The sequence below is a fragment of the Schistocerca americana genome, chromosome 1, assembly GCF_021461395.2.
Source record: "Schistocerca americana isolate TAMUIC-IGC-003095 chromosome 1, iqSchAmer2.1, whole genome shotgun sequence".
In the NCBI taxonomy this organism is placed as follows: Eukaryota; Metazoa; Arthropoda; class Insecta; order Orthoptera; family Acrididae; genus Schistocerca; species Schistocerca americana.
Genome location: NC_060119.1, coordinates 475,288,634 through 475,313,039, shown reverse-complemented (window position 1 = coordinate 475,313,039; position 24,406 = coordinate 475,288,634). Strand labels below are relative to the sequence as shown.

At 42.2% G+C, this 24,406-nt stretch overlaps 1 protein-coding gene across 2 annotated transcripts in view; it reads right to left on the bottom strand.

The window, feature by feature from the left end:
• LOC124603882 (G-protein coupled receptor Mth2-like) overlaps window positions 1-24,406 on the bottom strand; it is a 643,834-nt gene that overhangs the window by 540,119 nt on the left and 79,309 nt on the right. Inside the window, exon 2 of one of the 2 annotated variants that reach the window (XM_047136433.1) lies at window positions 14,932-15,130. In XM_047136433.1, coding sequence (XP_046992389.1) covers window positions 14,932-15,130 — 199 coding nt within the window. The remainder of the gene's footprint in view (window positions 1-14,931; window positions 15,131-24,406) is intronic. The other variant, XM_047136434.1, reaches the window with a different exon arrangement.

Below are 24,406 nucleotides of genomic sequence, written 5' to 3'. Positions count from 1 at the left end.
CCGTGCCCCCACCGGTCCACTACAAAAAAAAGGGGTAGCGTCAAAAAAAAAAAAAAAAAAAAAAAAAAAAAAAAAAAAAAAAAAAAAAAACCCGTCGGTAGAGCACTTGCCCACGAAAGGCAAAGGTCCCAAGTTCGAGTCTCGGTCTGGCACACAGTTTTAAACTGCCAGGAAGTTTCGATTTAGAACTGTTCTTGACAGTCCATGGACCATTACCGAGGGAGATCTACTACTAGACTGGGTGTTCTGCTTTGCAAGTGAGATGAACATTACTGATTTACAGTGTTTTTCGACCTGATTAAACAGATTCAGGAACTTACACTGAAAAGGAAGTAGCAAGATTTCGCAATTTACCTCAATTAAACGTGTAGGGGAGATGTCATTACTGGGCAATACTATAGAGAAATTCATAGCTGATGTGAAGCCGAAGCTTGTTGTTATCCGTTAGAATACTGCATATAAAGCCAGTCATGTTTCGTGCAAACCACACTTTATCATTTCGAACGAAAGAAAGATAGATACCTACGCAGCTGATGAATGTTGTGACAAATTCGTCTACAACAATCGTATACAACAAAGCCACTTATAAATACCAGTGGATTACTGATTCCAAAGCTTTCTATATGTCTTCAAGAACGTCAAGGAAAATTAGTTCAAAAAATTAAAAAGGACTGTTTATTTACAAAAATTTAATCATGAAACAAAATCTGGAAAAATGGGAGAGAATGATTTTCAATGTTACTTCCGAAACATTTTTCTTACCACTTACAGAAGATAATTCATTACTTTTGTTGAACTCTTGACCTAGACATAACGACACCTCTGTCTTTAGGAGGACAACGAAACGACTGCTAATATAATTTAGACTCCACCCGGAACTAATAGCGTTGGTTAGTCCATTGATGAAAATTTTTTCAACAGTCTAAAGCATTTTTCAGAACGTTGTCGGGCATGACCGTTAGCACTTTGTCATTTCAGGTTTATCAGCAGAAAAGTGTTGTTGAACTTGAGTCATTTCTGCGTTGTAAGTTTGCAACACCACATTTTACGAATTAGATCAAGTATCCCTGATATACTGCACAATATGCAGAACAACGGTCACGACCATTTTAACTCCATTCCAGTTCTTTGTAAATAAAGCTAGTAATTATTGTGAAGTGTTTAAATACAATAGTTTTTCTTTTATCAAGTGTGCCTGGTGTAAGGAAAATGTTTGTTTTCGTCTCCAACAGACACTTCGTATTTTGGTGAGGACTACAGGGAATAAACAAGGAACTGTTTCATTGCTAGTAAAAAGATGTTATTCAAACATTGTCGTAAGAACTGTGCTACAGGAATTGTTATAACATATTTCACGTCAACAAATTAAAATACTGATTGATGGAAGTCGTCTGTAATGCAACATGTTACACTGCCTAGATTTTCTACTCACTTGTGTATCAGATACATCTGCTGCACCTTATCCGTCGATATGGACTGTAAGTACGTGAGACATTTTTTGTATAGTTTAAGTGTTAAAAATTTACGTGTGTTTATTTCGGACTTCGCGTTACGTGGCGCTACGTTCTCTTGTCATCTATGCGTCTGCTTATGCCCTGAATCGCATGCTAGACAGGAAGGTCTCTACAAACTGCTGTTGTTAGCGGTTCTTCATGCAGTAGGAATGTAACGTACATTTTAAAAACTAATTGCAGCGCGTCTTAGCAGCTAAAATTTTGGCTGTGTAGGTTTCGACAAGATGGAATAGACCATTCCGTTGTAAGTTGCGAGACAGGGAGGTTAGTCAGACCGGATGAAAACCGTAAGGCGATGCAAAAACCTTTGATCTGGTACACCAGCCATCATCTGTCTGGTTTTAAGCGGTTTCCCCCTTATGTTTAGGCGAATGCAGTGTTGGTCGTTTAATCTCCGCCTACGAAAACACGATATATAGGACATCGTGCTGCTCGAAAAAGTTAGAAAATAGAGAGAGAGAGAGAGAGTTTTTAAAAAATCCACTGATCTCATTGGTATCCCTCAGACGTTTACGTCAGCTGTCAATTCCTGCAATTTGCTAAAAGTAGCCCTACCTTGAATCTCAGAGGGTTGGCTGCTTCCGTCACTCACGCTACACTTATAGTGCGTAAAAAAGACAACCCAAGTTAAAGTCCAGCTCACATAATTAAAGCTCACCAGCATATGATATTAAGAAACAATCAGTCTTCGTAGCAGTGCTAATTTTTTTAATTATTTCCCAATGACGCGTTTCATCTTTATTCAGGCATCTTCGGACTGGCCTACGGAAGAAATACAAAATTTCGCAGTTGTGGCGTGAACCCATTTAGTGAGACTGGATTACCAAGAAAATATCAGACAACTTACTGATACTTAGGTGCGATGGGATACTGCGCATAAACTATCCCAGCAGGTAAATGCCCCTTGCCAACGGTTTTAGAAACACTGCGGGTGTCCTGTAAAATAGAATGAAACACAAGATGACCGAAAGTTTTTTTTTAGTATGTAATACCTTTTGTCCCCAAAACTGACATGTGGCGCAGTCCAATGCAAACCAAACTGGTTCAGGCCTTCAGTAAAGCTTTACATCATAAACATGCCGAAGTTGTAGCGCATATTCTGGTTGCTCACATCACAACGGATATGAAAACACACCAGGCCCCTGAGCTCTCAGCAGACGGCGTCTGCACGCTGTGAGCTACGTTAGTGTTCAATTGCTAAATCTTTCCGTAACAATAAACCATGACAGTTATTATAGATGACTGGTGTTCTAAAAAATTCTAATAAAATATTTACATTAACAGCCAAAATGATCAGAGTGAATAACAGTTAAAAACTATAGTATATATAAATACACTGCTATAATGCGCAAGCTTAAAAGTACATAGCGAAGCTCTGAATAACCCCCACGAACCTCCTACTGATACCTCCTCCTCCAACCCCATCAGCCTCACATCAGTGTTTAGCAAAGTCTTCGGATCCATCCGCTCCCAACGCATCCCAACTGTAAACCAGTGCGGCTTCTTTCCCATTGTCTCCTCTAACGACCAGCTCCTGCATCTCGCCCACCTCCTATCCCACGAATTCAACTCCCGTAAACCAGCTATTTTTGTCTTCCTCGACGTAGAAAAAGCCTACGACCGTGTATGCCCTCCTTTTCAAACACCAGACATACGCACTTCCAATTAACTATGTCCACTTTATTGCATCCTTCCTGTCTAATCACCGATTCTTTGTCGCTATTAACAATATCAATTTCTGTACCTTCTGTCCCACAGCAGGAGTGCCCCAAGGCTGTAGCCTCTCTCCTCTCCTTTATCTCCTCTACACTGGTGATATGCCCAAACCACCTCCACCAGTCCACCTCCTTCAGTATGCTGATGACACCGCTTTCCTCGCCTTCTACCCTACACTCCAGGAATTCCAACAATCCCTCCAAATCCGCATCAATCAGTTTACATCCTGGTGTAACCAAAGGCTCCTCAAGATCAACCCCACCAAAACCCAGGCAATAATTATAGGATGAGCCACCCCCACCTTCTGCCACCATGACTTCTACTATACCATTTACAACTGTCCTTTCCAGCTAACTAACCCACTAAAATATCTTTGACTGATGCTCGACCAGCAACTAACGTGGGAACCTTTCCACGTCTACAAAACCCTGATCTGACCCATCCTCTGCTATGCAAATGTTGCATGGTTCTCTACCCGAACAAAGTTCAAGAACAAGTTTCATTTAATTTACGTCTATGGTCACAATCTTTTTTGTTTAACGGATTACCGATTTTGGTCTTTAATGACCATCATCAGATCTGTTTCATAAAAACAAAGTCCTAATGTACTGCAGCCATAGTGGCATGATGGTCATTAAAGACCGAAACCGGTAATCTGTTAAACAAAAAAGATTGTGACCATAGACGTAAATTAAAGGAAACTTATTACATATACGGGTCACTGTGTTTTTCGCAACGATGTCGCAGCTTGTGAAAGTTCTAGAAATCTCTCCAACTACTTGAACACCATGTACTCCGTCTTGCTTTCTGCATCCGTTTGCCTTCCTCCACCTGAATCATATACCATCTCATCAAATTCACACCTCTCATCAGCTACATCGAACACCTCCTCATCTCTTATACTGTCCGCTAACTAGATTCCTGTCATTACATTGTCTCCTGCCATGCCTTCACAAACACATCCCTTTGTCCCTTCACCTACACACACTACACATCCTATCCCAATGCAACTTCATCCAACTCCCTCTCCCACACAACGACATTCGCCCTGATATTTATATCTCCTACTAACTTTAACTTTTCCCCCTATCCCGTTCAACATCAGGGCTCGTTTCCCTCTCCATCCACCGCCATCCATTTCCTCCTGCAACCGTTATCCTACCCACTCGACACACTACTCCTCACCCTCTATCTTTCCCACCACCTGTATTTCCCAATGTCCACCTCAGCTTCTATGTCTCATCTCTATATTTTTTTCCTTTCTAACAGACCTCTGTCTTTATACCCACAGCCCTCAACCCTATGGAACACACTCTCTCCTCCAGTAATATCTCTCACCCTAGTGCAGATCCTTCACATTTTAAACGAAAGAGCAGTGCATCAGTGTTTTTATCAGAAGAATTTGACCTTCCTGCGATGTGTTTTTAAAACGTACATAATTTCCATGTTTTTAACTGCCCATTTTTTAATTTAAAATAGAAAACAGCCCCATATTTGGATTATATTTCTCACTGTAAATCTTTTGTTTTAATTCGCTTGGCTGAAGACCAGAGAACTGCACCGCTGGCAGCCCGCCCCTCTACATCTACATCTACATTTATAGTCCGCAAGCCACCCAACGGTGTGTGGCGGAGGGCACTTTACGTGCCCTACCCCGCCCATCTGGGGCGAGGTGGATGAAATAACAATAAAGAGATGGACTCTAGATGCTAATTTTGAGAGTTCCAAGTAGTATTATAGCTAACAACATCGTGTATACCCAAATCTCTGTAAAACTAGAATCTGAATCCCCCCGATGCATGAGATCATGCCTGTCACTACTGACTAACGGTGTCAATCAGTATGTCTGGATGCCAAGCAAGTGCGGCATCTAAGTCGTAAAGTAAAATATACTTCAGCTGGATACTAATACATGCAAATACAAACATCTCTAACACATGTGAGACTGGTTCTGAGGTACCTTCCTCCTGTAGTTACACAAGGATGTTCTGTGAGTGTTTTAGGAATTTGGTGTCGAACCTACGGCCTGCAAGGTAGGCAGATACCATCTCATGCATGCAGAGTTGAGAAGGGTGCAGCAGTATAGTCAGTGATGTAATCAGACAATAATCTCAATGTCGGTTCCACTACACCCCCTGTAAAGGAAACGTTATCGCTAACAGAAATGAGTGTACAGATTCAGACGTAACTATATCTTTGCAAAAATGAAAATCTGAGATTTTCGTTCTTAACGTTTATTTTTACTCTAAGTATGACTTCATGACATAGCAATGTTAGCAAAATTACGTACACAACTACGAAGCAAATTTCTAATTATTGTAAGGTTGTTTAATGGTAAGATGGTTGATAGCAATGTCTGAGGGTGGATAAAAATACAAAACAATTTAAAGACAATTGGCGCCAGAGATATCAATTACGCAGAAATGCACAATGAAAATACCCAAATTGAATGGGGGTCAGTAAAGAGCAATCAAAAAGAAGTACGCAATTAAAACAATTCAACAATCCTTAGTATAAAACACTCTAGAGTGTCTGATCAATCCTTTTCGTTACGTCCGACATCTCGCGTTTCTGCTTCAATTAAGCCTGACAATCTCGGATATGTTTAACTATAGGTCGTGGTTGAATACACGAAAATTAGGAGAGACGGAGACGACTGCAGTTCTGAGTGTCAATTGAATATTACTTGCTGGTGTGGTGCGAGTGCACATGTGTTTACCTCGTGTCGGCAGCGGCAGTGACGGCTGTCTGCGTGAGCGGTGAACCTGAGAATCTATTCTAAATCTCTCTCGACTGTTTAACACCAGTTGGGTACATTTCCTACATCTTCGGTGAAGCCGAGACTCCTAGTTATTCCCTAACTAACTGGCATGGTACAAGCTATTTGGCTGGAATAGCGCGTACGTCGTTGCCCTCAAATCACTCGCAAGTATTAACTATCAGTCCTCAATGGAACTGTCCTTACCAGGAGACTTTGCAGTTTAACTCCTTACGAGTTAAGACAAGTCTGTGAACAAGTGTTCACGTAACGACTCTCGCAATTGCCTTGCTCAAAGACTCGACGATTTTCTGCAAGAGAAAAGCCAATTACTTTGGCTGCAATTTGCCTATATCAAAGCTCGTGGCCACGTGTTTTCTTTCTGGCCAGTCATGGCATTCGTACCTGTTATAACTCCACACAGTAGAGTTCTTGTAGCCTATCAAAGGCGTTGTTTCTTTCATAGGACAGAGTTTAACTTCTGTTATGTAATACTGAGATAAACAGCTTTTTCTTTCATGCGAGTTTTAACGCAAGTGGCTACAGGGAGTCACCAATGTTTTGAATTGTGTTTCTCTGGATGTTTATCTGTGATCTCCAGCTGTGTTCCTGTAGAAAGGCTTTCCAAAGAGTTGTTAAAAGCAGGAACAAGGGCTGCTTTTGCCCGCGACCTAGGTAGTGGCTGCGGCGTCTCATTGTGTCCGATAAGTATTACGTAGTGAGGACTCCAGCCGCGCGAGACGGCATGCCGTTGTAAAATTCTCCTTTCCCCCAGAACTACGTCTCGTAGCTCAAGTCAGGAAAATTACTTGCATGCAGTTACTAGTGTGAGAGTTAGTGGTTTATATTCGCAAAATGCTGGCTTATTCACTAGATCTGCATATTAATAAAATTCGTACAATATCACGTAACTGGTAATGTTTCAGGAATTCAATGTAAGGTGTGTTATTTGTTTGACACCTTACACACCAAATGTATTATAGTTACATCAGTGTTAAAACTACCAGTGTAAACTATATGGCACCCTACGTAAAACACAGAGGTCTCTATATGTTTCAAACTTGATTTCAGGTATGATATCTTCCATGTCAAACAATAGCTACACTGACCTCAGAATCTGTGTATTACACTTTATTTTACTTTATTTTATAGCATGACAGCAAATATTCTATAATATGCCTATTTTCTGTTTTCCATTATATTTCTACATTCACTTTAAGTAAAATAAAAAGGACCCTCTGATTAAAAATTCGGAAAATATTTTGGATCTATTACTACCGCTAACATTAGAATCATCACGATCAGCATTACTTCTACTACATCTACATACACTCGTGAGCCAGAACACTGTGATCACTTCCCGCCTCGAGATAGAATGCCACCTCATAGTGTTGCAGGAATGTGATGCGAAACAGAGACCAATGAGGAATCACATGCCGAAATCCCCGGTGAAGCTATTTTCAAAAAAATGGTTCAAATGGCTCTGAGGACTATGGGACTCAACTGCTGAGGTCATTAGTCCCCTAGAACTTAGAACTAGTTAAACCTAACTAACCTAAGGACATCACAAACATCCATGCCCGAGGCAGGATTCGAACCTGCGACCGTAGCGGTCTTGCGGTTCCAGACTGCAGCGCCTTTAACCGCACGGCCACTTCGGCCGGCAGCTATTTTCAGACTACCTCAGTACGCGGATCTACATAGTTCACATTATCAATGGCGAGTCATGTATCAGACAAGTCCTTGATGGAGTGCTGCAAGAATCGGATCAAGGGCCTGTGCCTTTTTTACCGATCTTCCTACGTCGCCATGGGTAACGAAACACATCTGTTCTGACGACACTACACTCATGCCGAAAAGGAGAGCCGCGCAGTGTAGCCGAGCGGTCTGATGAGGCGCCTTGAACCGTTCGCGCGGCACCCCCCCCACCCCCCCCTCGGAGGTTCGATTCCTTAGTGTAAGTTAGTTTAAGTTAGATTAAGTAGTGTGTAAGCTTAGGGACCGATTACCTTAGCAGTTTGGTCCCAAAAGACCTTACCACAAATTTCCAATTTCGAAAAGGAGAAGGCCAGAAGTAATCCAACAAAGACTACATGACGCCCGCAGGGATTTGGACGAATGTGCAGCTAATTGGCGTATGGAGGTCAACGTCACAAACAGCCAGACACTCTTATCAGCAATAAACACTGGAAAAATCATGTTAATTTATACCTCTTTCTTCTGGTTCCCAGCTGCTAAGTACGCTGGGTGTAATCCTTGATCGACAACTAACCTGGAGAAATGATGTCGGAGAAGTTCACAAGAAGACTACAAACGTCTTGGCTGCTCTGTATTCAGTGATACATGAAACTTCAACACTTTCTGTAAAGTGTGGCCTGATAATATACAGCCTATTCATAAGACCCGTCGTGTCTGTGGTGTCATAGCGAAGATTCATCTAGAAAATATTTTTTCATATATGCAGCACTACAGTAAGAAATCAAGAGTTTCTTTGAATTTCTTTTCTAAATTTCGTTGTGGCCGTGTTCAATTAAAGTTGAGGAGACGGAAAAACATTTGACTTCAAATATACTTTTCCGGCAAGATTTGAATCAGTTGCACTAGCACGCCGCTAGTGAGGCACTGACGTGAACATTATCTGATTGCGTAATTGTGGCTAAGTCAAAAAGAGAGATTTCTCACAAAGTAAAAGATCAGAAAAATTGTAATTTACTGGTACAATAGCTTTGTTGGATTCGAAATAGCAGAATAAAATGCCATAGTGCGTTTATCAAGTACCTAGGAACTTCACGACTTGCTGGTTACATGAAGCATCTGAAGAAACACTCGTGCGCTGAAGATTTCAAGAACGCACTGAATAACTGTACAAAAAGACGCGTGGTTCACAAAACAACCTTATGCGTAGCCTCGGACAGCGTAACATACATATAGACTATTACAAGTGGTCCTTGGCCCTACTAGAAAAAGTGGAATGAGACAAACAGAAAACCACTGGCACCTAGCAGACATAATGACACCAGAATTCAGCGCCGAAGTAACAGAACAGTAAGCAATACCATCAAGAAAAACACGGTACTCAATGAACAGGAAAAGTTATAGAAACAAGCTGCAGTGGAGAATCATTGTAGCGACGATATCGCAAATGGGGGGACTCCACTGACATAAACGACTTTGACAAAGGGCATAATATTATTTCCCAGCGCTTGGGAACGAGCATCTCGGAATCGGTGAAGCTGGTCGACCGTTTGTGCGCTACTGTCGTGAGTATCTACGCAAAATAATCGAAGGACGGTGAACACACGTGTGGGTTACAAGGTGTTGGGCACCCACGCCTCGTCACAGACTAGGTAGGTGGGAGGCTTGCGTGTTCTGTAATGCAGGATAGGCGGCGATCTGTGGCAGATATGACGGCAGAGTTCCATGCTCATGCAGGTGCAAGTGTTTCGAAGCACCGCGTTCAGCGCACATTGTCTAACATTGGGCACCGCAGCAGGTGGCCGTTACATGTTCCCTTGTAGGGCTAGTCAGCATTACGATTGCTGTGGGCACAGGATAATGGAGATTGGGTTGCGTATCAACAGAAACTTTTCGCCTTGTCGGATAAATCACGTTCCTACTGCACATTGTCGATGGTCACGTCTGGATATGCCGACATCCAGGCGAACGCCTGTGCGCCTCGGACGCAGTCCATAGGGGACAGTATTATATTATGGGGAACATTCACCTGGGATTTCTTGAGATTTGTAGCAGTTTAGGAAGGTGCCTTGACAGCTGTGGACTATGTGAACTTACTAAGACCACTTGCATCCCTTCACGCTTAATGCCTTCCATGACAGCATGGCATCTTCCAGCAGAATAGCAGTCCATTTCACAAGGCCAGAATCGTGCATGATGGTGAACTCACATTGATGTTTCTATCATTAAACTGGGCTGACCAGAACCCAACGGAAAACATCTGCAACACTATTGGGTGCGCACTCCATGACAACAAACCACCAGTCCATGATAGATACCTCATGTCACATTTGCCCAGAAACCTACCAAGGACGTGTCGAATCCATACCATGGAGAAATGCTGCTGCATGGGGTTCCAAAGGTGGACGAACACACTATTAAGTAGGTTGATAGGTATTTGTGGCTCCTCAGTGTATCTCGCTCTTCACCATTATTTCCTCTGCTCCTATAATGATGTATAGACATAGAAAGCTAACAGCTTTTGCATGAGAGATACAGTCGCTATGTGGCACGCAAGTCCGTAGTTCACTGCCAGCTCCGTGGACATTGCAGAAAACGTTGTTTGTGTGAATATTCTCTGCACATTCCAATTTAAATAGCAGCCGTCTTCTGTACACTTTTCTTCTGCACTCAGTGGTTGCATGGTAAATGTAAAGTGCCATCCAGGCAACTGGATAGTCGACGCACTTCCAAGACTGGCGCTGAGTTATCCTATTCAACTCACTAGATATTTACTTGTAATTTTGATGAAATATTCCGGCCAGTTCTTGCATAATAAGAGACCCTAAGTTAGAAAATTTAGTTTTGCGACTGTAAGAAGGCTATTCTGCCAGGAAATTACAATTTCTCTGTTCTTTTACTTTGAGCGAAATCTCTTTTAGCCTTGGCCAATTACGTACGTGTAACCTATCAGAGTCGTATCTAGACGCATCAGTGGCCCCACATCACTCCAACGGCACACGCCCCACACCATTCCAGAGCCGTCGCCAGCTTAAACAGTCCCCTGCTGACATGCTGGGTCCGTGGATTCACGAGGTCGTCTCCATGCCCGTACACGTCCATCCGCTCGATACAATTTGAAACGAGACTCCTGTGACGAGGCAACAAGTTTCCAGTCATCAACAGTCCATTCGGTATTGACGGGCCCAGGCGAGGCGTAAAGCTTTGTGTCGTGCAGTGATCAAGGGTACACGAATAGGTCTTCCGCTCCGAAAGCCAACATCGATGATTTTCGTTGAATGACCTGCACTTGTTGATGGCCCAGCATTGAAATCTGGAGTAATTTGCAGATGGGTTGCGCTTCCGTTACGTTGAACGATTCTCTTCAGTCGTCGGTGGTTCCGTTCTTGCAGAATCTTTTTCCGATGTCGGAGATTTGATGTTTTACCAGATTCCTGATATTAACGGTACACTAGTGAAATGGTCATACGGGAAAATCCCCAGTTCATCGCTACCTCTGAGATCCTGCGTCCCATCACTCGTGTGCACGTTCAAACTCGCTTAAATCTTGATAACCTGGCACTGTAGCAACAGTAACCGATCTAACAACTGCGCCAGACACTTGTCTTATGTAGGCGTTGCCTATCGCAGGGCCGTATTCTGCCTGTTTACACATATCTGTAGTTGAATAGGCATGCCTATACTAGTTTCTTTGGCGCTTCAGCGTAAATGAAATGTCGCGCTGCGCCGAGTACTTCCGGGAACAAACGAGCAAAGCAGACACGCGGCTCGCACTCCCGACCCGCTCGAAGTTTGGCTGGCCCTGGATTAGGAGGTAGAGAAAAAGCAAACCAAGGAAGAGCGTCGCGTTTCGTTTCGGGATACGTTAACAAGGCCGAAAGAATCAGAATTTGGAAATTTGTGGTAAGTTCTATGGGACCAAATTGCTGATGTCATCGGCCCCTTAAAAGAATCAGAGATATGCTCCTCTAACACCAGTGGCTGGCTGCACAAGAGAGGCACTGAGTCTGAATGGAGTTGAGCAGTACATTATTATGCCAACCTCGGTTATGTGAAATGATCAAATGTGAAAATCAAACTGAAGCCAACGCAAAGGCTTGCCCACAATCGTTCTTCCCGCACACCATTCATGAATGGAATAGCGTAATGAGAGATGGAAGAGGGAAGATGGTAAGGTATCCGAAATACCGTCCGCCACGCACGATGAGGTGGCTTGCGCAGTGTAGATATAGACGTAGATGCTGAAACAGCGCCCTGTGACTTCGACGAGGCATACCGAACTCTGATCTTATGCTTCCACGTCATTTGTCAGCTCTTTACTGTATGAGTCTGCCGCTGTAAAATCTTTATATCACACAACACACGATGCCGTTGGTCATCTGTAGACGGCAAAAATGGTAGGGGAAGTCGGAGAATAGAGTGTATGGAAGAAATAATCGAGAACATTCGGTGTAAGTACAATTCTAAGATAAAGATGTTGGTACAGCACAGAAAATCGTGGCTGGGCGCATAAAACCTATCGAAGAATAAAGATAAAAAGAAGTCATTCTGTATTTAATGTGAGTTTTATACTCTCCAAGATGATTTTTATACGCTCGAATATTTAAAAGTTTAAAATAGTATTTAAAGTTAGGAATTAATGTACTACACTTAGGAGAGTCCTGCGAGGGCGTTCAAAAGGCAGTGCAACACTTTTTTTTCCTGAAAGCGGATTGCTTTTTTTCAGGATTCTAATATACCATATTATTTCCCGCTATTTTGGCTACAAAACTGTGGTTTTCACGATAATCTCCGTTCAATGCGACGTCTTTGTACCACCTTACTGGGAGGCCCTATATGCCCATATGGTACCTACCACTCTGCTGGTCGACATCGGAGCGAACGTCTTGCTGCATGAACAACCTCCCCATCATCCACTTACTGCTTCCTGCGAAGTGCATCCTTCATTGGACCAAAGAGATGGAAGTCGGAAGGTGTGATATCCGGGCTTTAGGGTGAATGAGGATGAATAGTCCAATGTTGTATTGTAAGCTCCTCTCGGGTGCACAGACGTGTGCGAGACCTTGTTTTGTCATGAGGAAGGGGCACTTCTTTTGCATTTTTATGGGTAGCACAATACACTTCTGAGTTGATCGTTGCATCATGAGATGATTTGATCATTGCATCATGAGATGATTTGATCGTTGCAGAGGACATCAAACAGAACAACGCCTTAGGTCTCCCAGAACACTGTCGCCATGGTTTACAGCTGAGGCTGCACTTTTGAACTTTTACTTCAGAGGAGACGTGATGTGTAGCCACTTTACGGACTGCCGATTTGTTTCCGGTTCGAACTGATGAACCGATGTTTCATCGCCTGTGACGATGTTCGACAGAAAAACTGTTGTGGTTTTCTGTTAGGTGACGAGGAAACCAGAGCACAGACACTTTGAGTACCCCGACTTGTGGACGAGTGTGGCAGCACTACCGACAGTGACGTCCGATTGTGCAGCAAGGTGTTTGTTTGTGGTCCGAATATCACCTCGAATGACTGTCCCCGCACGCTCCAACATTGCAGCGGTCACAGCTGTGTGCGGTCGGCCGGCACGCGGAAGATCGGACAGCTCTGCGCGCCCCTGCTGCGATCATGACAACGCCTTCACTGGCAGAGTCTCCGTAGACCTTCTAGAAGTGCCTATAAATATCTGCGATGCTCTGGTTTTCCGCCAAAAGAAACTCAATGACAGCTCTCTGGTTGGAAAGCACCTCTATTACAGATACCATTTTGAAGGCTACTTATGAGGTGCGACAATAAAATAGTGAGACTGATTTTCTTTGCAATATGTGGCAACCCTGCAGGCATGCGTAGGCACAATATCTTTGACCTTGGTCTATAAGCTGCTTCTAGTCCAAGCGGCACATCGATGCAACTGCTCAGTCGTGAGTTCTGCTGTAATAAGTTGACACGTGTTTGTGTCTCTCGTCACGCAAATGGAATCGCATAATATTGTGCAACCGTATGCCATTTCTTTTTGTGTTAAATTGGGTGAAAACGCGAACACAACTTACGGTAGCTTCAGAAGGCTTTTGGAGAGGAGGTTATGTCAAGAGCTCAAGTTTTCCGTTGGCATAAAATGTTTAGTGAAGGCAGAACGAATGTTGAAGATGAAGACGGACAGATGTCAACTTGGCCAGGGTGCGTGAACTGGTACGATCTGATCGAAGATTACCCGTGAAAATGATTGCAGAAGAACTGAACATCACTCGAGAAACGGTTCGTCTCATAATAACTGGAGATCTTGGTATGAGGAAGATTTGTGCAAAAATGGTCCCCATAAATCTCACACAACAACAGCGCGAAACACGGAAAAATTTGGCAGCCGATCTGTTAGAGCAAACGGAAATCAATCCAGAATTGCTGAGCTGTGTTATTACCGGTGATGAAAGTTGGTTTTTTCAGTACAATCCAGAGACAAAACGCCAAAGTTCAATGGTGCTCAAAGGGATAACCCAGACCAAAAAAAGCTAGCATGTCAAAGTCAAAAGTGAAATGCATGCTTGTGTGCTTCTTTGATTCCAAGGGAATTCTTCATAAAGAGTGGGTGCCTCCTGGACAAACAGTTAACCAATATTACTACAAAGAAATTTTAGGAAGACTTCGTAAAAAAGTTCTTCGTGTCAGCGCCAACATTACTGATAATTAGATTCTGCATCACGATAATGCGCCATCCCATCCTGCTCTGTCAGTACAGCAATTTTTAACCTCAAAACAAATTTCAGTACTACCACAGCCACCTTATTCACCAGATATCGCTCTGTGCAACTTTTTCTATTTCCAAGAGTCAAAACGGCGGTCAAGGGACACAATTTCCAAACAACACAAGATGTCGAAAGAGCTGTGACGAGGGTCTTGGAGCATCTTACAGAAGATGAGTACCAGAAATGTTACCATCAATGACAGAAGCGCTGGAATAAGTGTGTACAATCAGGAGGGAACTACTTTTGAAGGAAACAACACTAAACTCCTCTAAAACGGTAAGCAACATTTTTTTTCACATCAGTCTCATTACTTTATTGTCGCACTTCGTAAAGCGCCGCCACCTATTTGAACTTCATGAAACCACAGGGGCTGAAGCGGTAATATTTCACCATGTCCCACAGCAAATTCCGCATTTTTTCAACAGAAATTGGCCGAGAAAAAACTGTGTTTCACTACTTATTGAACGCCCGTCGTATATAGGTGAGAGTAAGTGCTAGGTGGATACTGACATGCGCAGACAGGGCTGGAGGTGGCAGTAGCAGGCCCGCCAGGCGGATCCGCTGCGCCAGTAGAGGCCCGGTGGGTAGCGCACGCCGCTGTCCACGTCCACAAGCCACGGCTCCCCACCCTGGAGCTCCGCGCTCGACTCCAGTCTGCCGTTCTCCACCGCCACGCTCAGCGCCGGCTCGCACGCTGCGGCGGGAAATACTGTCAGTACCATCCAAAGTACATAGGATTAGAATGCAGTACAACAAAACAAAGTATAAACACTGAGAGAAATGATAAATTAGAACAAACTGAATACGAGGTTGAATCGTATTGTTGACAACCGGCATAAACGCTCATAAACGCGCTACGTTACTTGTTTCCTATCATTGCTGGCACGATAGGAAGCCGTTCTTTGGCAGATGGACCGTGTGCCTTAACTCCGGGCACGGTACATTGACTGACAAAAAATTTGAAACATCCAGAAGATATGATCGAATCTCAATGTAATTTCGTACTCGTAGACGCCAGTGGCGGCTCTGTAGATGACCAGAGTTATACAATGTTCTGTGACAGCTAAAACGGTCACCAGAGTGCATTAGTGTAGTTCGTGTTTAGTGCTGTTAACAGCCTGTTAGGGGCATGCATCACCACGTCAGTAGGGGCACTGTATACGGTGCTGGGCGTCTTTCCAAGAGATATAACTATCAGATATCGAGCTGCAGTCTACTGGTTGAAGACGGGAGGAGCCGATAAGGTCAGGAAAATTACAGGAAAACATATCGAACTGAAACGGCAACTATGGTCTTAGCAGGTGTGCAACTGGTATCGAGAGTGGGATCAAAGTGGTGAGGGGCCTAGGCTGTATATCTCTCTCCCCAACGTCAGGGAGCGGCTAAGAACGAAACATGCCAATCCCAGTCGTCGCTGTGAGCGGCACAGCCACTTACATACAAACGTACGAGGAATAACCACACAGGCACTACAAGAAACAGTCAGGGATGCAGAGAAATGGCAACGATTAAACAAATACACAGATCGAATCTCCATACGGAACACACTACGTTTAAAGAATTGAGACCTATCGACATCGAGTTAGACGACAGCGAGGCGAATGGGTTAGTGTGGATGAAGACTCCGGCACAACGGACTCTTCTGACACTAATACCAACTGCGAGGCGAACGAAGAGTAACATATACCTGACATTAATTAATGAAATAGTAACACACAGACATATTAGGATAGAAACATTTTAACCCATTAGTAAGATATTTCGTGGCGATTTATTGTACCGGGAGCCACGGTGAACCTGTAAATAGACGACATTAATATAGAAGAGATGTAAAAAATTAATGTAGTTAATTAACACGTATATAATGACGAGGCAAAAATAACATTTAAACACACAAAAAAAAACACACATTTAAATTTGTCGGTAGACTAAGTAGGATAAATTGTGGCCGTTTATTGTACCAGGCGACACGTTAATCCTGTAGTCAGATTACATTAACATATAATAACTGTATTGTAAGTACTCTAGCGCATTAACAGACATCAGCATAAAAGCACTAGCAAAATTTAGTTATTTGAACAGTTAAGAGTGAAGTGAGTCGTGACGTCCGAGACGTCAATTATCTCGTATAACAAAGTACGTAACAATGGGATGCGTTGCCCAGGGACGTCGGGCTCAATGAGACGTTTCGAATCCAACCCCCTGACCAGCGCTTGTGAAGTTATATTCCCTAATCTTTCCTATCCTCTTTTGTTCTTTTTTTTAAAAATTGAAATTTTTATAGTTTTCCATTTCGAAATTTCATGTATTATAGTTTCAAGAAGCAATCACAGCTGTATCTCATACAATGGTCCCCATGCAGCCCCACTTTCACATGGTGCTGCATGGGCAGCGGTGCCCCGTAGCATAATTCTGCTGCATGGCGGTTGCCAAGGGTACACGCTAATCGGACTGAGTGGAGCACTACGACCCGCACAAAATATATCAGATGGCAGGCCCTAGCTGTCTAAATGCAGCCTTAAAAAAATGCAGACTTCTTACCAGGGCTGGTAGGATATACAATGCGAGTGACTAGCGTCACATGCTGAGTGATTACTGTCAAATCACAGAGACGCCGCGTATCAAATCACAGAGTCGTCGCGTACTAGTATGGGAAAGCGTTATCAGCCACAAACAGACTTTGAACGGGGCCTCAATGTGGTTGTTCATCTGGACAGCAGATCGAATCGTGCAGTATCCAGATTTGTGGGACACTCGGATGAGACAATGGCTCGATGTTGACCTACGTGGGTCACTCTGTGACATCCGGTACCATCGGCCGGCGACTAGCAGCTACCGAACTAGGGAACTTGCATAGGCTGCCGTTAAAATCGCAACACAAACGGCTGCCTTTGGAGTAGTGCCGCGACGGGAAGCACGAACTGCTGATAAATGGCGTCCCATTATGTTCAGCGATGAATAACGGTTGCTCTCTACCCCGGATGATAACTACTGCCGAGTTTGGGCGACGACCGAAGAAAGGAGCTCATTCTTCTAGCGATTTGTAGAGGCAAGTCGAAGTTACTCCTGGCGTCATGGTATGGGAGCCATAGGGTACGACTTCAGGTTACGTCTGATAGTGATTGACATCACAACGGTACGTCATGTACATCCAAATCCTCATGTATTGTGGCGCATGCGACAATATCGTGGTGCATTTTTCTAACAATATCGTGCTCGTCCACAGAGGGCGCGTGTCTCCATAAACTGTTTGCATGATGCTGACGTACTTCGAAGGTCAACAATATCCCCAGATTTTTCCCCATTAAACGAGTGGCGTCCAGTAAGTAATGCAACCCATTATTGTGAAAGGAGGGTTGGTTTTATTCACGATTTCAATAAAACATGTTATTTCCGGTATTTTGACTATACAACCGTTTTTTTCAACATAATCTTCGTTAAATGCTACGGCCTTACGCCACGTAATTGTGAGGGCCTGTATCCCCACATGGTACCATTCTATTGGTCGATGTAGGGGCCAACGTCCTGCTGCATCAATAACCTCCCCGTCATCCACACGCTGCTTTCCGTGGAGTACATCTTTCATAGGACCAGATAATTGGAAGTCGGAATATATGAGATCCAGGCTGTAGGGTGTAGGGTGTAGGGGGAAGAAGAGCCTAAGGGAGTTTTCTGAGCTTCTCTCCAGTGCGCAGAACTGTGTGAGGCCCTGCATGGTCCTGGGGAAAGAAAAGTACGTTTGCATTTTTGTCGTTACGAACACGCTGAAGTCGTTTCTTCAATTTCCTGAGGCAGCACAGTTGTGTGCGACCGGCCAGCACACGGGAGATCGGACAGGTTTGTGCGACCTTATTCTGACGACGATGCTTTTGCCTTGCCAGGTCTTTGTAGACATTCTGCAACCGCCTATGAATATCTCCGATGTTGTGCTTTTCCGCCAAAAGAAATTCAATGACAGCTTCCTGCTTGGAAATTACTGCGTTACAGTCGGTATTTTGCAGGCTACATACAGCGTTGTCACGTAAGGGAACTTCATGAGATTATAGGGGTTGAAACTGGATTATTCCACGATGTCCTATAACCAATTCTGCATTTTTTCTGCCGAAACTGGCCGAGGAAAAAAAGTGTTGCATTCTTTATTGAAGGCCCCTCGCAACATCAGTGCGACGGATTTAGACGTCAACTCCGTTCTGAGGCGAAAAAAGCACTTTTATCATTTTAAGAGGTACAGAGGCGAGCGAGATGCTGGGACTTACTACAGTTCACTACTACCAGCGCCATGTCGTCATAACGCGCCTATGGCCAACACACAAAGAATTGCACCATAAACTAAAAGTGAAATTAAAATAACTTTACCAAACCTCGTCAAGATGTGTTTAAGTGTATTAATGTTATTATTATTATCTTCTTTCCTTTCTCAGACCTTAGGCCTGGTTAAAAATCGAAAGTGACGCGGACCTTGATCAAGCGTGACTTCCTTTTAACTGTACGGTATATGTTACATTGCATTTAGGAACCTTCGGGTAATTGAACATGTATCAATAATTACAGATTTCTGTAGTTGCATATATACGTTTCGATGTAGCTGTATTGCGTTGATGTACTGGTGGATATTGTGTGGTATGACTCCTGTAGTTGATAGTATAATTGGTATAATGTCAACTTTATCCTAATGCCATGTCCTTGACTTCCTCAGCCCGTTGGATGTATTTTTCAATTTTTTCTCCTGTTTTCTTCTGTATATTTGTTGTATTTGGTATGGATATTTCGATTAGTTGTGTTAATTTCTTCTTTTTATTGGTGAGTATGATGTCAGGTTTGTTATGTGGCGTTGTTTTATCTGTTATAATGGTTCTGTTCCAGTATAATTTGTATTCATCATTCTCCAATACATTTTGTGGTGCATACTTGTATGTAGGAACATGTTGTTTTATTAGTTTATGTTGTATGGCAAGTTGTTGATGTATTATTTTTGCATTTTCATGTCTTCTGGGGTATTCTGTGTTTGCTAGTATTGTACATCCGCTTGTGATGTGATCTACTGTTTCTATTTGTTGTTTGCAAAGTCTGCATTTATCTGTTGTGGTGTTGGGATCTTTAATAATATTCTTGCTATAATATCTGGTGTTTATTGTTTGATCATGTATTGCAATCATGAATCCTTCCGTCTCGCTGTATATATTGCCTTTTCTTAGCCTTGTGTTGGATGCGTCTTGATCGATGTGTGGCTGTGTTAGATGGTTCAAATGGTTCAAATGGCTCTGAGCGCTATGGGACTCAACTGCTAAGGTCATTAGTCCCCTAGAACTTAGAACTAGTTAAACCTAACTAACCTAAGGACATCACACACATCCATGGCCGAGGCAGGATTCGAACCTGCGACCGTAGCGGTTCAAAATTGCTCTGAGCACTATGGGACTCAACTGCTGTGGTCATAAGTCCCCTAGAACTTAGAACTAACCTAAGGACAGCACACAACACCCAGCCATCACGAGGCAGAGAAAATCCCTGACCCCGCCGGGAATCGAACCCGGGAACCCGGGCGTGGGAAGCAAGAACGCTACCGCACGACCACGAGATGCGGGCACCGTAGCGGTCTCGCGGTTCCAGACAGCAGCGCCAGAACCGCGCGGCCACTTCGGCCGGCTGTGTTAGATGATACGGGTGCTTGCCATGTAGTGTTTTCTTTTTCCAATTTACTTTCTTCGTATCTGTTGATGTTATGTGATCTAAAGGGTTGTAGAAGTGGTTATGAAATTACAGTGGTGTAGCCGATGTATTTATATGAGTGATTGCTTTGTGTATTTCGCTAGTTTCTGCTCGTTCTATAAAGAATTTTCTTAAATTGTCTACCTGTCCATAATGTAGGTTTTTTATGTCAATAAATCCCCTTCCTCCTTCCTTTCTGCTTAATGTGAATCTTTCTGTTGCTGAATGTATGTGATGTATTCTATATTTGTGGCATTGTGATCGTGTAAGTGTATTGAGTGCTTCTAGGTCTGTGTTACTCCATTTCACTACTCCAAATGAGTAGGTCAATATTGGTATAGCATAAGTATTTATAGCTTTTGTCTTGTTTCTTGCTGTCAATTCTGTTTTCAGTATTTTTGTTAGCCTTTGTCTATATTTTTCTTTTAGTTCTTCTTTAATATTTGTATTATCTATTCCTATTTTTTGTCTGTATCCTAGATATTTATAGGCATCTGTTTTTTCCATCGCTTCTATGGAGCTGCTGTGGTTATCCAATATGTAATCTTCTTGTTTAGTGTGTTTTCCCTTGACTATGCTATTTTTCTTACATTTGTCTGTTCCAAAAGCCATATTTATATCATTGCTGAATACTTCTGTTATCTTTAGTAATTGGTTGAGTTGTTGATTTGTTGCTGCCAGTAGTTTTAGATCATCCATGTATAGCAAATGTGTGATTTTGTGTGGGTATGTTCCAGTAATATTGTATCCATAATTTGTATTATTTAGCGTGTTGGATAGTGGGTTCAGAGCAAGGCAGAACCAGAAAGGACTTAATGAGTCTCCTTGGTATATTCCACGCTTAATCTGTATTGGCTGTGATGTGATATTATTTGAATTTGTTTGGATATTAAGTGTGGTTTTCCAATTTTTCATTACTATGTTTAGGAACTGTATCAATTTAGGATATACTTTGTATATTTCCAATATGTGTAGCAACCATGAGTGGGGTACACTATCAAAAGCTTTTTGGTAATCAATGTATGTGTAGTGCAGCGACCTTTGTTTAGTTTTAGCTTGATATGTCACCTCTGTATCTATTATCAGTTGCTCTTTACATCCTCGTGCTCCTTTGCAGCAGCCTTTTTGTTCTTCATTTATAATTTTGTTCTCTGTTGTATGTGTCATTAATTTCTGTGTAATGACTGAAGTTAATATTTTGTATATTGTTGGTAGGCATGTTATGGGGGCGATATTTTGCTGAGTTTGCTGTGTCAGCTTGATCTTTAGGTTTCAGATAAGTTATTCCATGTGTAAGTCTATCAGGGAAAGTGTATGGGTCTGCAATGTAATTGTTAAATAATTTAGTTCGATGTGAATGTGTTGAGGTGAACTTCTTTAGCCAGAAATTTGCTATTTTATCATTTCCAGGGGCTTTCCAATTGTGCGTAGAATTAATTGCTCGGATGACTTCATGCTGCAAAATTATCACTTCAGGCATTTGTGGTATCATCTGTTTCTGCTTGTATCCACCGTGCAAGTCTATTATGTTGTACCGGGTTTGACCGTATGTTGCTCCAAAAGTGTTCCATGTCTGTTATGTTTGGTGGATTGTCTATTTTAATGTGTGCGTTATCTATTGTCTGGTAAAATTTCTTTTGGTTTGTGTTGAATGTTTGGTTTTGTTTCCTTCTATTTTCACTTTTTTTTGTATCTTCTAAGTCGTTTGGCCAATGCTTGTAATTTCTGCTTCTTTTCATCTAATTGCTCTATCGCTTCTTGCTGTGAGATTTTACCTAACCTTTTTCGTTTTTTGTCTGATATTTCATTTCTTATAAATTGTGTTACCTGTCCGATGTCTTTTCTCAGTTTTTCTATTCTGATCTGTAGCCTGTGTTGCCATGCTGGTTTTGTGGGTTTCTTCTGTGTGTTGGTTGGTTCTGATCTCTGCCTAGTGTGTATATTTAATGTAGTGAGCGCTCCTACATAAACCAGAAGATGTAACTCTTCCATAGTCGTATTTTCATTTATTTTGTTGTGTATGATTGTGTTGATAGTTGTTATTGTTGTTTCAACTTGTGAGTTATTTGGTGGTCTATGCAAGAATGGTCTAATGTCTGAATTTGTGTCTTTGTATTCTATATATGTCAACTGAAATTTTTCTTTTATATCTAACATGTGTGTCACTTCATGTTCTATTTGTGCTTGTTCTGGTGGCTGCCTTAAGATTTCGTTTTCCTCTGATTGTTTAATTGATGTGTGTTGTTCTTTGTTTGTTTGCGCTGGGATGTTTGAGTCCATTACTGTATTTTCTTCTTCTTCTGATTGCACATTATTTTGTTCCAGTATTTGTTGTACTTGTTGTTTGATATTTTCTAATTCTGACTGGGGTATCCTGTTATTTTTTATTATTACACAGATCTGATCAGCTAGTCGTCGTTCTGTTAAAAATGTTAATTCTGGATATCTGGTAATAAATGTTGTGTATACTTGTGATCTGTATCCAGTTGTGTTAGTTCCTAAGTTTGTTGCTTGGTAATAACAGAACATGAGGTGTCGGTTAACTTCATCTGACCATCTCATCCTCTGCCTTTGTTTTTCATCTAGAGTGGTTGCAGGAAGCATATTCTGCAAAACACCTCTATTTGGATTTAAATCATTTGCCGTGTGGCTAGCAGTGTCGTTACCATTGTGGACGGGCATAGGGTTCAAGCGTCGTCCCCGACCATGACAGCGCTTGTCCAAGGCTTCATTAGTTCTGTCCTGAACCAACTAATCACACTAAAAGGGGGGTTAGCCCTATTAGTGGTTTGTTCTTTTCGTCGCCTTTTACGACTGGCACAATATACCGGAGGCCTATAATAATAATAATAATTATTATTATTATTATTATTATTATTAAGTCTCAGGAATGATCAAATCAATATACTAGGCAAAATATACGTTCTTAAGAAAAGCTAAGTGGCACTGAATAACAAGATTACAAAGCTAAAAACTGTTCAGAATATGCAAATGTATGGCACAATTAAAAGTTACAAGTCCCAACTTGATCAGAGCGATATGATGGTCGAAATAAGCATTTTTACGAAAAATTGAAGGCGCTGAATATCAGACTCAGAAAGGTGATAATTCGTATTTAGCTTCAGTTTGATGTAAAAACATTACACAAGTGATACCAATAAGCTACCTCTAAGAGGTTTCAAGTTATTCACTAAAAATCAAATTTAGAACGAAAAACGTCCTTGTTCATAACAGATCAAGTATCATTTGTACATGTAATAGAAATTTCTACTTACAGCGCTCAATTATATTCATATAATTATATGGCTGTACCAGGTATCGAGACTGTATCGCAAATAATAATAATTACAAGGAATCTTAAAGCGGCAGTTCAGAGGTCATGTTCTACTGTCGGTTCCATTCTAAAAATTCTTGCTAGAAAAGTTTACATTCAGTCGAGATAAAACATTTTCATTAACTAAAGCAAAGTTAACTCTATTTATATAAAAATTAAGAAGATTGTAAATTGTTAAACGATTGAGATGTTAATTAATACTTGTCCGAGAAAGGGACCATTTAGATACTGGTACCTGTGCCTAGGGCGGCTAAAAGCAGATGTTCCACGTGGCGGTCCGCTGCGCCCATATACAGGGTGTTACAAAAAGGTACGGCCAAACTTTCAGGAAACATTCCTCACACACAAAGAAAGAAAATATGTTATGTGGACATGTGTCCGGAAACGCTTACTTTCCATGTTAGAGCTCATTTTATTACTTCTCTTCAAATCACATTAATCATGGAATGGAAACACACAGCAACAGAACGTACCAGCATGACTTCAAACACTTTGTTACAGGAAATGTTCAAAATGTCCTCCGTTAGCGAGGATACATGCATCCACCATCCGTCGCATGGAATCCCTGATGCAGCCCTAGAGAATGGCGTATTGTATCACAGCCGTCCACAATACGAGCACGAAGAGTCTCTACATTTGGTACCGGGGTTGCGTAGACAAGAACTTTCATATGCCCCCATAAATGAAAGTCAAGAGGGTTGAGGTCAGGAGAGCGTGGAGGCCATGGAATTGGTCCCGCCTCTACCAATCCATCGGTTACCGAATCTGTTGTTGAGAAGCGTACGAACACTTCGACTGAAATGTGCAGGAGCTCCATCGTGCACGAACCACATGTTGTGTCGTACTTGTAAAGGTACATGTTATAGCAGCACAGGTAGAGTATCCCGTACGAAATCATGATAACGTGCTCCATTGAGCGTAGGTGGAAGAACACGGGGCCCA